Raw genomic sequence first — 17,101 nt, forward strand, 5'->3', positions numbered from 1 at the left:
TGGGGAGATGAAGCCAGTGGCATTCCTGAGTCGTAAGCTGGAGGATAGAGAGACCAGGTATTCGACAGTGGAGAAGGAGTGTTTGGCCATGAAGTGGGCCATTGACACCCTCAGATACTATCTATTGGGACGACACTTCTTCTTAGAGACTGACCATCGTGCGCTGCAGTGGCTGAATCGCATGAAGGATGCAAACATATGCATCGCGGGTTGGTACCTCTCCCTACAGCCATATGACTTTACTGTCCGCTACCGGTCAGGGAAGTCCAATGTCGTGGCTGACTGGCTCTCCCGCATCCATGAAGATTGAGGAGCTTGGAGAGGCGGAGGGAAATGTAACGAAGAGGTCCTCCGTTACTTATAATTGGCACTATTTTGCACTTATACTCTTTTGCACAGTATATTTGCACACAAGAATATTGGATTGTGATTTTAATACTGCTTATGTCTGTCTGTTCCAGGTGTTCGGGCAAAAGAGTCCCCAGGGTGCCCGAGCACCATATATGAGTTTGGACTGGACCACAGTAGAAGAGAGAGGGGGGTTTGGTGTTGTATTTTGGAAGCTGCTAATAATGTGATAAAGTTTGTGTTGCAATAGGGTGCTTAAGTTACATGTATTTACCAGGGGTATTGATGCAGATGTTTAATGGAATGTGTGGTGTAGATTTGTTGCATGTTTGAGGTAACCTGCAACATGGTTGAACCCACAATTGATTGACTGACACTTGATTGGCTCAGCTGAGTATAAAAGGCTGCCAGTAACAAACACACTCAGATTTAGTTTTAGTAGTAGGACATGGTGGAGCTGCCGACCACCATGTCACCTTTTGCTGCTGATGCTCTTGTATCCTGTATGTGCACTTTGGAATGAATAAAAGCACCTTTGGTTGCAATCTATCTCCTGACTCTGTGCTGTTTCCAGCCGCTTACTGGGCTAGTCCTTTACAATGTGCGTGCAAAGTTTGACCGCAATCGGACGGTGTGTTCATGATTTGCGGAATTTTGTTCAAAACAAGCCACTACTGCAAACTTTAGATGTCAATCTTAGCGAATGAGTATGGAAAATCTAACACATCCGTCTTGATCACATGACTATGGAGATCGTGTGTACCGATTTGCGTGAAATTTGGATAAAATCGGAAGGAGTAATATAAAGAAATGTGTTTTACATAAGTCGGCCTCCTGGTGGCGCTATAAAAGGCAGATGGGAAAAATGCAGGGCAAAGGTTTTTCCTTGAGCTCTAGGGAGTGCGCATACAAAGTTTTACACAGATCTGTGCAGTTATAGGTAAAAACATGAATCGGCCTGTTATAGCGCCACCATGAGGCTGATTTGAAAATTTTCAAGTGGCATTTCTTCCTCGGCATAGTGGAAATATGCGTGCAAAATTTCACCGAAATTGCATGCTGTGTTCATGATTTGAGGCATTTTGTTGAAAATGGAGCACTCCTGCAAACTTTGGAAGCCATTTTTAGCCAATCAGGATGGAATATGAAAAATCTGAAAGACAAGTTTTGTTTAATGACTATAGAGATACTGTGTACCGATTTGCGAGATTTTTGGACAAAATCTGTAGGAGTACTGTAAAAAAATATGTTTTGCACAAATCGGCCTCCTGGTGGCGCTATAAAAGGCCCATGTGAAAAATTTGGGGCAGAAGTTCGGAATTGGCATCCAGGGAGTGTGTGTGCACAGTTTCGCTGCAATCAAGCCAACGGTGGCAGATATTAGCTGGTGACAGACGGACACACACACGGACGGACGGACGGACGGACGGAGGGTAAAACATACTCTCTCGCCATGCCTTTCGGCCTGGCGGAGACAATATAATAATACATAATAAATGTTATGAATTTTTTTTTAAAATAGGTTTATGCTAATAAATAGATTCAATGGATTACCTAGATAAGACAGTTTGTCTAATGAAACTAGCTGGGTGCTGATTACAGATAATCCACTTTTTAACTTTATTATTTATTTGCATTTATATGCACATACACTAATGATAAGGATCATTATTGTTATGAATTTAAATATCCACTGTTATCATGCCTATGATAATGCTACGTTTAACACATTGGGAATGAAATGCTTTAATATAAAACAATAAAACAAACAACAGTTATTAATGTCCACTGTACTAATGCAAAACAATCATGAATACAATCAGTTTTAACATTATTTATTGAGAGTAAAATAATTAACTAAATATAGGGATGTTGTGAGGTTTTGTTTTGCTTATTTATTTCCTTTTTTGTGCACGCGCGCACGCAAACTTGTGCACGCACGCACGCACGTAAACTTGTACACGCGCGCACGCACGCTTGTGCACGCGCTTGTGCACGCGCGACAAAAAACAACAACACTCCCGGTCGGCGGTCGCTCACACAGCGGTCACGCACCAAGTCTCGCCAAGTCTCGTCTGCGACGACACAGCTGGGTGCTCCTCGCTATTGCGCTATTGGGCAGGTATGGTCTGGCCACGCGAGACCTGATATCAAACACATATGGAGGGAAACTCAGAGCAGCGCTGAACGTCTCATGGTAAGTCAAGTCCTGCTATGCATGTATTTTAAATAAATAAATCGTTAAATTTACACCACAACATGATAGAACACGTTAGTATGTAGCAATTTTGTTGATATTTAGCCTTAGATGGACTAGTGTTGATGGAGTTTGATCAGATGTACAGTTGTCTGGCTGTCATAATAATAAGTTGTTGATCATCTTATTGTGTCATTGTGTACAACTCTCGGTTCCATAAAACAAGTCATTCCTTTGATATCATAGGGAAGAAAAGGTGAAATACCGGCTTTACTGGTGCATTAGGCCCCCCGCCCTGACTTTTTCCAAAGATAGACTTTTATTTTGTACTTTCTTGAACCACAACACAAGCATATCACTGCGTCAGTCAGATATAATGTAGGCTACATGAGAGAGAAAATGGGGGGAAAACACTTGATACACAAAAACAAAGCTCTCAGTAGCTGCGTTTACATGGACAATTTTCTTCCAATCTGATTAAAATAAACCCGATTGAAGGTTTTGGATCAAGTGTTTACATGGGATGTGATCTAATCCGATCTGGTGTATACATGCACCTGTTTTCAATCGGATCAGCTGTTAAAAAAATGATGAAATACATTGCATAAGGAAAACATGGCCACAGGCTGACTAAATAAGCGATTTAAACGGGTAGTTTCGTCCCCGACCTAAAATATTTTGTGCCCGACCAAACCTTAAACATCCGTGCGCTTTGGATCACAACAAAGAAGACGTTTTCAAAAAGTTACTGGCCAGCTCAATAACAGACATATCCACCCAGGGGGTGTGTGTGTGGTACTGACTGTGGATGGTTGGTCAAAGATGCACAGGAAAGCAGTGGTGTAAAGTAACTAAGTACATTTACTCAAGTACTGTACTTTAGTACAAATCTGAGGAATCTTTACTTTACTGGAGTATTTCCATTTTTCTATACTTTTACTTCTACTCCACTACATCTGAGAGGCAAATTGTACCTTTACTCCACTACAATTATTTGAAAACTTTAGTTATAGTTACTTTGTAGATTTTGATTATTATTACAAAAGATACATTTACCACTTCAGCCCTGTTTAAACTTTGGTTATTTGAAAATAGCCGATCTACAAGCTCACAATGCATTGATGCAAGGAGTTGTGAGCTTGTAGATCTGCTATTTTTAAAAGACTTTTACACATTCTGGACTGCATAACTAGAACTTTTACTTTTGGTACGTTAAGTACATTTAGATGCCAATACTTTTGTACTTTTACTCAAGTAAATGTTGAATACCAGACTTTTTATTGTAACAGAGTAGGCCTATTTCTGCATTGCACTATTGATACTTTTACTTAAAGGGATTTTTCACTTTAAAAAAAACTCTGGGTCATTTTATCGTCTACTCAGGCTTTTGTCAGCCCCCCAGACCGTTTTTAAGTTGCTTGATTCAGTATTTAGATATTTGATATACATTTTATCAGACACGCCCCCTTCCTATACAAACCCATTATAACTTCAAATGTTAGATTCATCAAAAACACCCGTCCTTGGTTCTGGTGACTCACCCTGCCCTCCTAATACGTGAGGGGGCCGTGTTCTTTCGATAACTTTTTTCATTTATTTTAAATATTTTTTTGGGAAAATGAAAAGAATTAAATACAATAAAAAAATGAAATAAAATAAATGAAAAAAGTAATCGAAAAAACACGGCCCCTCGCGTTTTAGGAGGGCAGGGTGAGTCACCAGAACCAAGGACGGGTGTTTTTGATGAATCTAACATGTTAAAAATGTAGTTTTAAGTTATAATGGGTTTGTATAGGAAGGGGGCGTGTCTGATAAAATGAATATCAAATATCTAAATAGTGAATCAAGCAACTTAAAAACTGTCTGGGGGGCTCACTAAAGCCTGAGTAGATGATAAAATGACCCAAAGTTTTTTTGAAAGTGAAATATTCCTTTAAGTAAACAATTTGATCACTTTTTCCACCACTGCAGGAAAGTATAGACAGGGTAACGTCAAGTCCAGTCGCGGACACGGTAGAATCGTATGTATCGCACCCGCACACCTCTCTCTCTCTCTCTCTCTCCTCTGATTAATAATAACAGGTTTGCATGGCGACCGCGCGCTTGATCTTGTTGCGTGCCTGACCTGGTGAGCGTGAACGCACTATGGTAATGTTCCCGAGGATGTCCCGGACTTTATGACACTATATGAATAATGTCACATATTTATTTAGCATAAATGCGATAAAGTTGTGCTTTTGGAATTAATGATCTTGGAAGCAAAACCTTTGCATGAGGTTGCAATCATTCCCAAAGTGATGTGGACTGGTTGAGGGATTTATGGCTCCAGATGAAGTCAAGTCAAAGCTCCAATTATGTGTGTTGCGACTCGCGATTATTATTTTATACAGACGTCAGACTCCAGAATATTGCCTTGTCTCAAATCCATGCAGCATTAACAAAAGCAGGGGCCAATCATCAAATATCTGATCTAGATGCTATTAAAACGAAGAGGAGGCATCAGAAATCATTTGACTGATAGAATGTATGCCCATGTATTCCATGAAGTAAAAACAATTAAAACATTTCTCCCTTGGGTCCTCAGCAATTATGCATCCTGAGTTTCTAGTTGATCGGCCGGACGGTTCTCAATCGAGACGGGAGTCATGGGACTCGCACGAGCGCACGCGCGTGCACACACACACGCTCACGTACACATATATTCCACGCATTTATAGATTGCCTATATAATAGAAAAATTGCCTATATAAAATAGATAATGTAGTGAAACATCACAAATGTATAGTTGCAAAAATATAAAGTGCCCCAATAAATGGCCAGGAAGCATGCGCAGAAAGAACAGAATCAGATAGTAATCGGGTTAAGGTGTATACATGGAAGAAATGTCCTTTTCATCGGATTGTAAAAAGGTCTAGACCACCCCTCTGCACCCTATTAGAATTCTAATCAGGTTGGGCTTGATCGGGTTTATTTAGGTGTATACATGGAGATTTTTAATCTGGTTGATTTTAAATTTTGTTTTAACCCGATTAGAAAGGTCCATGTAAACGCAGCTATTGTATTGTTAATATCCAGGGATGCAGTGGTGTAAAGTAACTAGTAGTACATCTACTCAAGTACTGTACTTAAAGGTGGGTAAGTGATTTACTTTGGTTAAAATAAGTGTTAAATAGCTCTATATTCTGATAGTACTCATTGCTATAGAGTGTTTGTTCAGTAAAAGGAGTCTCCCATGTCTCTCCAGCTCTTTATTAGACAAAAAAATGCATTTTCAGTGCTCTCTCCTGATTGGCTTAAATTGTGTCACCTACCTGAAAATGTACTATATTCTGTTTACTAAAGAGCTGGAGAGACCCCTGTGACCGAACAAACGCTCTGTAGCAATGATTACTATCAGAATATAGTACTTAAACCTTTTTAACAAAAAAAATAATATATATATACATATATATTTATATCACTTACCCTACCTTTTAAGTACAATTTTGAGGTATTTGTACTTTACTTGAGTATTTCCAATTTCCAATACTTTTACTTCTACTCCACTACATCTCAGAGGAAAATATTGTACTTTTACTCCACTACAATGATATGAAAACTTTAGTTACTAAAATATACATTAACCGCTTCAGCCCTATATACATTTCGGCCATTTGAAAATAGCCGATCTACAAGCTCACAATGCGTCGTGGCGCATTGTGAGCTTGTAGATCTGTTATTTTCAGTGGAACATTCTGCATAATGAGTACTTTTACTTTTGGTACTTCAAGTACATTTTAATGCCAATACTTTTTTACTTTTACTCAAGTACATTTTGAATTCCGGACTCTTACTTGTAACAGAGTATTTCTATATTGCAGTATTGATACTTTTACTTAAGTAAAACATGTGAGTACTTTTTCCACCACTGGATGCTTTGGCTACAGTGCAAAGCACTACATTTGGAGAATAGCCGATCTACAAGCTCACAGATCTTGTAGATGTGCTATTTTCAAAAGTTTCAAAAACTTTCTTATATAAAGTATATTATAATATACTTACTGAATACTAAATGTACCTCCTTTCATCTTCTTTTGCAGAATTGTCAACATGACGGCTTTTCGCAATGAGATTCAAAGGAGGCTCACGCACTTGAGCATAGTTAATGCTGCGATCGGCCATGGAGTTACAAACGGAATCTTGGGTGATTCCCATTGGTTTCAACTAAGTCCTGGCTTCAAGGCAACTGCGTCAGTAATTTTCCTTCCTCCAACTGCAAATGGTAATCGAATATTCAAATAATCGTTTTTAGGATAAAAATTGAATATCAAAAAAATATTATTCATTTATTTTTATTTTTGTTCCTTTTCATTTTTCTATTAAATAAGGGGGGCGTGGTCAAATATTGGAATAATCGTTATTAATAGAATTATATTAATCAAATTTCATTTTGGTCCCTTACCCACAGACCAATTCCTGAACGTTGACATCGGCTGGAGTCAAATCCTTAATAGTGGTATCATCAGTACCTATTATGGTGAATCGGATTTGACGGTTGAGGGATACGTTTTCAAGTAAGTGTTGTGAGGTGCAGAAACAAAACAAAAAGTTTTTGTCTTTTGCCAATGGGTTCCCAGATTGCCCAAATGTTACTGATTATATAGACACGGGTGCACATAACTTTTTTGGTCAAGTTCTTAGGGGAGCACCTGGATATGTTACTTGATGCTCACCAAATAAATAAATAAATACATTTTGCCGCGACACGTCTCGCAGGATGGATAAAAGAGGGATACATGGATAACTTGTCTGTGCAATGGTCTGCATGATGCGGGACCCCCCTTCTCGTGAATGATAGGCACTCCCGACATTAACCATTATCCATTAGTGGAATGTCCTCTTCAAATGAACACATAGGACGTGTATGTTTCGCTTTGTGGAAGGCCAACAGAAATATAATATTACACTGTGCTTGACGTTGTTCTTCATTCATTTTGTCCTGCCACCTTTCAAGAGGGCGACTCCGATCCTGGCTGCTCCTGTTATCAATTGTTTGCACTATGTTGATGTGCTCTTTGCTTTTCTCATCCTTATCAAAAGCTGGGTGACTGAAATTCTTTGTCCCTGTGTAAAAGGCGCTGCTTTTACCGTATCGGCCTTTGTGCACCCCTGGTTATAGAGAATGTTATATTATTGTTTGTTTTCCGTTCTTTATTTCCTGCGCAATGGATTAATGAAACAGAAGTGTAATTGCGGCGAATGGCATTGCGCGCAGCACAAATCATTGCCTTTGAATAATAATAATAATAATAATAAACTTTATTTGTATAGCACCTTTCGTGACATGAAATGCAGCTCAAACTGCTTTACAGAGCAAGAATGTCAGTGAATCACTCTGTCTGTCCTGCTCACTCTCTCTCTGCCCGCTACAGGCTTGTCCAAGATTTTCACGCAGGCAATCCAATCCTTGATCTAGGCACAGATCAGCCGGCAGGACATCCGTGGATCGTGGCCGACCCTCAAGACAACGAAGTTGTAGCAGAACACATCACGGTTAATGGGACTCTCCAGCAGGTCTCCACCGTTGACATGCCATTTTTTGCTCGAGACCTTAGAATGGTTAACAGAGTACATCCAGGCCTGGGCATTGGGATGCAAGATGTTGAGTTGAGTTTTTTAAAAAGCCTTTATTTTGTCCTGGCTTGCTTGGCAAAGTTAAAAATGCAGGTGACCAGCGGGGGCCTTCATCAGGGTCCAATAGTTATGACATGTACACACTCGTCATTATATAGCGACCACAGACTGTCAATCATCATTAAAAACTCATTACAAATAGAGGTGTAACGATACAGTAACTGCATCGATGCATCGTTTTTAATTTCCAACAATCTACTATGTCGATATGCAAACAACAAAATATCATATCGTTTGACTTTGTATCATACCGAATCGTTTTGCAATGCAAATAATCGATTTTATCGATACTAAGTGCTCGTGCATTGTATTTAGCAATTTTAAGAAGAAAAAAAGAGAGTGGTTTGATTATCTTTCCATTACATATTTCTACATTTGGTCTATCGATAAATGGGTATAATTTCTATGTTCATGTCAATGTGCGGTTTTGTCCATATGTGTTCAATTTTGTTATTTTGCTAAATAGTTACTCTATCGATTTTAAATCATTGGTGGAAATTGCTATTCATCCCTCTAACTTTATGTCAAGAAAGTTAATTTCTGATTTACTGTACCTTCCCAGGTTGACGAAATGGGAGTGGAAGCGTGAGTACACCTCTCGCCTGGTTGCTATGGATACGGACAACAAGGTAGGACTATAGCCCGACACATGCCAGATTCTTTGGTCCGATGCCGATCCCAGTTGTACATTTATGTAAATATGTATAAAAAACCTATACGAATAAGAATAAAAATCTCACATTTCAAAACAAATATCAACACGTTTGCTATGCATGAGGCCACACACTCGGATTGGATACCATTTATTATCTGTGATACCCCCGTGTACACTGCAATATCCTCAGTGATAATTCACTGTCCATTTGGAACCTCTGGTGGTCCCCAGACCTCACATTGATGCAGAAATGGATGCGGAAATATGAGGTGTTGTGTGAAACACAGGGCCTAGTTCTCATCATGAAGTTAAAATGGACTGCCTCTAATGCCCAATGCTGTACACCGACTGCCACGTATAATATACCGTACCGTCTCTGTTGGGTGGAAACCTAGTAGTCCAAATGCCAAAACTGTTACTTTTCAGTACAGCAACGATATATCAAATATACTAACGTTACACTTTCCTCTCTCTCAACCCCAGAACATCACTGAACTTGCACACGTGAAGTGGGGATTCAACATGAAAATGAATGTCGGCGACAATGACGTAAATGCCTGCGATAACAAAGTTGAAGTTGTCTTGAAGTCTGAAGATTTGCCGCTCGACAATATATTTCATCCTGCTCAATATAGGTCAGCTACGGGATCCTACAGACATGCACAGCCTATGAATGCCTTAATGCTTCCTTAATTTTCAAATCCATCACTTTCTGTATCTCGGCTCCTGAGTACTTTGCTTTTCTCAATGAAAAATCTCTGGCAATAAACTGCAAAAAATCTGAAATTATTCTGGCAGGTTAAGTGTTAAAATAAAATGCTGACAAAAAGATCCAGTTCCACTTTTTACTGCTCACTTCTTTCTGTCATCACTTCTGATTTCATTAGTTTATTCTGTAACCTCTATGAGTTTAAAAACAATCATAAAAAAACAAGCCCACGTTCCAATTTGGGACTTGCCTGTCGACTTACAGTTTACAGACTTGCCTGTCGACAGTTTACAAGCTCACAACGCGTCGCGATGTGACGCGTTGTGAGCTTGTAGATCTGCTATTTTCAAATAGCCTATAAAATAGTAATAGTAACTAGTAACTAAAGTTTTCAAATAATTGTAGTGGAGTAAAAGTACAATATTTTCCTCTGAGATGTAGTGGAGTAGAAGTAAAAGTAGAGAAAATTGGAAATACCAAAGTAAAAGTACCTCAAAATTGTAATTAAGTACAGTACTTGAGTAAATGTAATTAGTTACTTTCCACCACTGAGCCTACTCCCTTGGGCCCACAGCCGCCAGTCAATCGGATGAACGGTTCTCAAAAGGACAGACAGAGATTCCATTAATGTATGCAATACTGTCATGAACTGTCTCGATCATGACAAAACATGGGAGACGACATACAGGATAAAATGAAAACTTACTTTATTTGTAACTAAATAAGACATAAATAATACTTAATGATTAGAAAGGGGTGTGAATGGTCAGTTGGACCAGTAGTGTAGTGTATGTATGGATGTGTGAAAATGTAGTGCAAGTGTAGAAACATAGTAAGGAACCAACTCAAGGAACCAAAAACAAACAAAGTTCTCTGTGTAGGAGAGAGAGGAAAAGTGGCCTTGACCAGCCTCCTTACATACTCCAGAGGACGATTGGAGTCAGGTATGCCCTGTCCTCACCCTGCAGGCTGGTCCACTCCTCCTACACATGAACAGAGAACACCATTAGAATCATACCAAAACACCACACACAATGGGATGGGTCAGCCTAGCTGTCACACAAGATCAGACAGATAGATTTACCTGGTGTTCTGTCATCTAATAAACTCTTCAGTTGTAACCTCTCCCTGGCCCCGCCCCACTATGCCGGGTCGTCCTTCAATGGGCGGGGTTTGGTGAAGCAGTCCGCTCCCCGCCCCTCTCTCTATACCAGTGTTGCCATGTCCGCTTATTATAAGCGATTTTGGGCTTCTTTTTCTGTAAAGTTACTTGTGAATATTGTTAGTTTCGGGTTGCGATTTTTTTGGGCTTGTTTCTGAAGTGTACTTGCATTTAGGCTCGTTTCCAAATATTTGTATTATTATTTAAACCAATGGTTCTCAAATATTTTCATGAAAATGTTTTGTGCCAGAGAGCATTTGTGTTTCAAACAACATTCCAATTTTCCACATTTTATTGCAGGAGTTTTTTTGAAAATAGCAGATCTACAAGCTCACAACGCGTCGCATCGCGACGCGTTGTGAGCTTGTAGATTGGCTATTTTCAAATAGCCACTGCATGGTTTAAAGTGCTCAAGTCGCTTCTTTTGGGCTTGTTTTCCTTAGAACCTGGGCGCTTGTTTCTCTCGCAAAACCTGGCAACGCCGCTCTCTATATCTGCTCTGGCTGTCAGAACGCAGCAGCGACCCCAGGCAGTCAGAGGACAGGGGACACTTCGGGACAGAACGGTAGCTTGCAATCCGCGATCACACCGTGGACTGGAGCTTCAACCTCCCCCCCGATTCATCTCATTAACTTGCAAACATGGACCCTGAGGTGACGATGATGAGCTTGTTTTCGGCGCTGTTTCGCATCATCCCCGCGTTTGCGCTCTAGCCGCTGCACGCTCCAGCGGCGTCCGCTGACTTCATAGAAAGGACTATTGTGTTTCAGTGTGTATACGGGGGGGAGAGAACGGATCCAGAGAGAGAGGAGAAGAAGGGGACAGAGACCCCGAGCAGCAGCACAGGAGGACCCCCCCCACACACACAGACAGTCGTGACTGTAAGCGGAAAAGGCCGTTTTTTTTCCGGGTTGTTCGATCTGTGCGGATAATCGGGAGAACTGAAGCGTGGCTTCCCAAACCCAACGCCGAACATGGCGAGTGACTCTCCGGCGCGGAGTCTGGATGAAATAGACCTGTCCGCTCTGAGGGTAAGAGAGATGACATGATGTCGATGCCAATTTTATTATCTTTTTAAAAAAAATTCCCCTTCTTTCTACATCTCTTTATCCCATTAATACCTGGAACGCATCTGTGTGTGTGTGTGTGTGTGTGTGTGTGTGTGTGTGTGTGTGTGTGTGTGTGTGTGTGTGTGTGTGTGTGTGTGTGTGTGTGTGTGTGTGTGTGTGTGTGTGTGTGTGTGTGTGTGTGTGTGTGTGTGTGTGTGTGTGTGTGTGTGTGTGTGTGTGTGTGTGTGTGTGTGTGTGTGTGTGTGTGTGTGTGTGTGTGTAGCGTGTGCGTGTTTCTCCTTTTGCACCTGCAGCGGGCAGCACTCCATGAATAGCAACCAAGCAGGAGAGTAGAGAGAGGAGACGGGCCGCTACAATGTGTCAAAAATACATGGATGAAAATGATGTACAGACATGATCCCAGTCTAACATGACAGCTGGCTCGCCATCCAAAGCCTTCCCTGTTCATTCTAACTACATTGAAGTGCTGCTACGGCCCCCGATGTATACTTTAGCGTAGCCGATCATCTACAGTGAGCTTGTAGATCTGCTATTTTCGGCGTGAGACCGCGCTGCGCAACGAAAGTGTAAAATCAGGCTTAAGTACTGTGTGAGAGCGAGTCGGTTGAGCTTCTGTAGCTGGGGATGCTGACCTCAATAGAGTGGTTTGTTTGTTTTCTGCTCTTTGCCTATTATAGTCCTATCAGCCCTGATTCAGCCAGGCAGCAGTGGAATTTAACCGATTTCTCTGCCATGCACACTGCTGATGATGCTCCTATAGGCTGTGTGTGTGTGTGTGTGTGTGTGTGTGTGTGTGTGTGTGTGTGTGTGTGTGTGTGTGTGTGTGTGTGTGTGTGTGTGTGTGTGTGTGTGTGTGTGTGTGTGTGTGTGTGTGTGAGAATGTTACTTGTGCAGCACATCTAGAATACTACATACATACATGTAGACCTAAGCACAAGTTGTGCTTAGGTCTACATTTATCTAGTATTCTCTAACAATATTAGTAAGGTCACTGGTCAGTATTGGGAGGGGGAATCATTCCACCTCATTAAGTAAGAGTGTGTGTGTGTGTGTGTGTGTGTGTGTGTACGAGCATCATGTGCAAACCTACCTGTAGTTATTGAAGCCTATACTCTTGTCTCCAACAAGGCTGAAGGCTTACTTGCTGCACTAGCCAGTTCTTTTGTTCACTCTCTGCGCACTACACACACACACACACACACACACACACACACACACACACACACACACACACACACACACACACACACACACACACACACACACATTCTTCTATATTACACAAACAGCCTGCTATGCTGTATTTCTGTATGGATACCCATGTGTTCACTCCACTGGATGCGGTATGTGTGTTAACATGTATGTGTGTGTTGAAGGTGTGTGGGTGTCTTGTCAACTGTGGGATGGTAATGTGTGTGGGATGTCAGGTAAAGACCTGTTTGCTGCTCTCTGAGCCACACACACACACACACACACACACACACACACACACACACACACACACACACACACACACACACACACACACACACACACACACACACACACACACACACACACACACACACAGACAATGCAATTGATGTTAGTCTGCTTGTCTGCCTGTCGGTCCATCTTACATACAATTCTATCTGTCTGTTCTCAAGGTGTCTACTCTGTCTGTCTGGTCGATGACCATGTTTGTCTGTCTGTTGGTCTGCTAGTTTACATGCCTGCCTGAATATGCAACTCACCATGACTGAAGCACATATCTATCAAACGTCACCTGTAGATTCTGCACGCTTTGTGTCTTCATGTCGGTGTGGAGGAAGGTTGACACAAAGAAAGAGGTAGAAGATTGAGGAAGAGGAGTTTGGTTAGAGTGAGGGCCTGGGGAGAAGAGGAAAAAAGAGGTGTGTGTGTGTGTGTGTCCTGTCCTTTCAGAGTCGTGATGTCAGCTGCTTGAATCCCACTGTGACTCACACAAGCCACAAGGAGACACAAGCCTGCATGCAGTGCACACTTGCACAGGCATGCACACATACTGTGCACGTAGTACCACAGTGTTCACAAACCATTGTATTATACCTGCATGCTTTTGTATCCTTTTGAGAGCATTGTCATGAAAGCTCATACACTGTGTGTGTGTGTGTGTGTGTGTGTGTGTGTGTGTGTGGACTTTGAATCAGTATCATGATTTTGCCTTGATTACGATTAATGAACAATTATTATATACACCACCATTGTACAACAAAATATAATACAGGGTAAGTTGTTAATCTCAGACTCATCGACTAGTCAATTATATATATATAATTTATCCCCCAAAAAATCTACTTCTCGATAAATCAATTACAATTTAGGCATTTAGCAGACGCTCTAATCCAGAGCGACTATCCTACATGAGCAAGATTAAGTTCTAAATATCGGTGTTGATTTATTTTTGCTTAATTTGGTGTCTGCTCATGTGTTGTTGACACATGCTTGTTGTGTGTTCCTGTTTTGTGCCCCATCTCCTCATCTTGCCTGTGCTTGGTATCACTGTAGATCTGGACCTGTCTGTCAAGGCAAATGTTCCACAGAGGTCTGTCTGACTGTGTCTTTTAAGCACAACAACATTCCAGACTCCCAGGAGGTGGTTAACTGTAATTACAAGGAAGTATTTGTAGGGGAAAAAAAAAAGAGATCATTTTCCACAGAAGCCCTGGCAAGCTAAGGACACTGTTGTTTGTTATCATTATGATGACATCAGAGCACAGCCAGACTAAATCACACATGTGCGCTACTGTGGTATTGTCTATTGTCGTATTGTCTGTGTGCATTCTGTCTTCACAACAACATTCCAGACTCCCAGGAGGTGGTTAACTGTAATTACAAGGAAGTATTTGTAGGGGAAAAAAAAAAGAGATCATTTTCCACAGAAGCCCTGGCAAGCTAAGGACACTGTTGTTTGTTATCATTATGATGACATCAGAGCACAGCCAGACTAAATCACACATGTGCGCTACTGTGGTATTGTCTATTGTCGTATTGTCTGTGTGCATTCTGTCTTACTTCCTCTCTCATTATTGTTCACAGTCTGCCCAGTGTTTACTGTCTACTCCTCGTCTTCTCTCCGCTTCTCTTCTAGTACTTTGCCTACTTTGTCTTATTACTGATGATGAGTACATTGAAGAAGTAGTTGTTAAATAAACAATCTTAGGAGAAGAGTGTATATTACTGTGCAAGTATAAATATTAAGGGACATCTGGGTGCTGTGGGGGTGAAGTTCCTGCCCACCACTGTGGAGATTGGGTTTAGATTAGGGTGACCATACGTCCTGGTTTGGGCAGGATTGTCCCGATTTCAAGCTGTGAGTCCCGACAAATATCTCTGAAACGCCAATATGTTCCGGTTTTCAGTTCACTACCAAATGGTCCCGTTTTTTGCCACAATTAAAACAAATCGCCTTTAAAGTCTCGCCCCCCCACCCCCAATAGTAGGTTGAGGCCTACATTAAATTATAAAGTTGAGTTCTGTCTGTGTCAACAAAGCAGACAGTACCCAACAGGTTTAGTTGTGTCACACCAAAACTGGTGACCAGGTGGAAGTCTGGTATTTGGCAACCACCCATTGGTTTCAACCACTAGCGGTCACCAAATTTAATAGCTCTGAAAAGTGTGGCGGAACGCCGCACTTTGACGTGATTGGTTAACGTGATTGGTTAACAACTCTAACATGGATAGCACGGATGAACGGAGGATCGATTAGTCTCCAGGGGGCGAGACAATAATAATAGTTGTTCTCAGCAGTTGCATAGACGTTCATCATGCACATACTCACACCAAACCAATCAGAGTAGATGAACAATGCATTTTGTTTCTGAATTCAATGTTGGTGCGTCAGTCAGTCATTGCCTCTATGAAACACCTATGCTGCGTAATCTGCGTATACATTGTGTGCATGCGTGAATGTGCATGAAGTGCACGAACGTGCACATTGATTAAGGGTCCCAGTTTGTGGGGCTGAAAATGTGGTCCCCCTTCCTTCGGTTAGATTCCTCTACGGCGCCTCCAGCTTGGCAGGACACGCCGATAATCACATTTGGTCGTGTTTTGTGGGAGGGAAGACGGGTGGAGAGGGCGATCATTGTTGCTGCCCTGCAGCGACTCCTACAGGTTGGGCCAGGGCGCCTGTCCAGCAGGGAGCAGAACTGGGAGGGATGGCGGGTTCCTCTGCATGCGTTTACGTGCTCCTGGTGAGACTCTTGGTGAAAAGCAGTGGCCGACGACTCATGTGTATCAAAGGAGGCATGTGGTTTTCGACACCGTTCCCAGACCAAAAGCAGGGGTTGGCAGTGACAGGGACATGTACATGGGGGGGGGGCGAAATGGCAACAACAAAATTGGAGAAAAAAAAATAAGTAGCCTATGCATAATTATTATGCATGAGTACACACGCGCACACAGTCAGACAGGCATACAGTCAACCACTGGACTGGCTAGACAGGAAGTAGGTCAGCTGGCTCAGACGTGATTGGAGGGGGGAGGGGGGGGGGGATGTGATGATGGTGGAGTGGTGCTGGTGGGGGAGGGTCAGAGGCGACACGTTTGGTTTCGGCTGATCTCAGTCCCACTGACAAGCATGACCATGCTGTCTGCACACACACACACACACACACACACACACACACACACACACACACACACACACACACACACACACACACACACACACACACACACACACACACACACACACACACACCATGACACAGAGAGGAAGAAGTGAGTGGGAACTAAAGTAAACTGGAGAGAGAGAGAGAAGTGGGTTTTTTTTAAAGTTGGCTGTCTTCGCAGTTTCCTCTCTGTCTCTCCTTCTTCATTTGTTTGTTTGTCTGTCTCTCTCCCACACGCACACGCACATACAGTAGGTTTCTTCTGTTCTGTGTGACATTGGCTTTTGGTCACACATCAACCTGCAGCACCTGTGTGCTGTCTCAGTGTATAGTGGAGCAGATGAGACGCAGAGAAATGTCACTGCTGCTCACACAGCCCTGCAGAGACCAGACAGCTCACAGACCCAGGTCAGGATGCTGTGGTTTTTAAACAGAGAGAGAGAGAGAGAGACACACACACACACACACACACACACACACACACACACACACACACACACACACACACACACACACACACACACACACACACACACACACACACACACACACACACACACACACACACAGGTCATAGGCATCAACAGCATGGCTTCATCTCGTCAGCTGACGAGAGCAACAGATGGCAAACCAGCAGGAAGAATAGACACA

General features: G+C 42.0%; 2 protein-coding genes across 4 annotated transcripts in view; both read left to right on the top strand.

The window, feature by feature from the left end:
* The window catches only part of pld1a (phospholipase D1a), a 132,041-nt gene that overhangs the window by 93,490 nt on the left and 21,450 nt on the right, over positions 1-17,101 (top strand). The window lies entirely within an intron of this gene.
* Positions 11,294-17,101, top strand: part of LOC308075195 (traf2 and NCK-interacting protein kinase-like) — a 126,624-nt gene continuing 120,816 nt past the window's right edge. For all 3 annotated transcript variants that reach the window (XM_080414877.1, XM_080414875.1, XM_080414876.1), the window contains exon 1: positions 11,294-11,775. In XM_080414877.1, the coding sequence (XP_080271003.1) occupies positions 11,719-11,775 (57 nt within the window). In that variant the 5' untranslated portion in view covers positions 11,294-11,718. The remainder of the gene's footprint in view (positions 11,776-17,101) is intronic.

Source organism: Gymnoscopelus braueri, assembly GCF_963280865.1.
Source record: "Gymnoscopelus braueri genome assembly, chromosome: 19".
NCBI classification, from domain to species: domain Eukaryota; kingdom Metazoa; phylum Chordata; class Actinopteri; order Myctophiformes; family Myctophidae; genus Gymnoscopelus; species Gymnoscopelus braueri.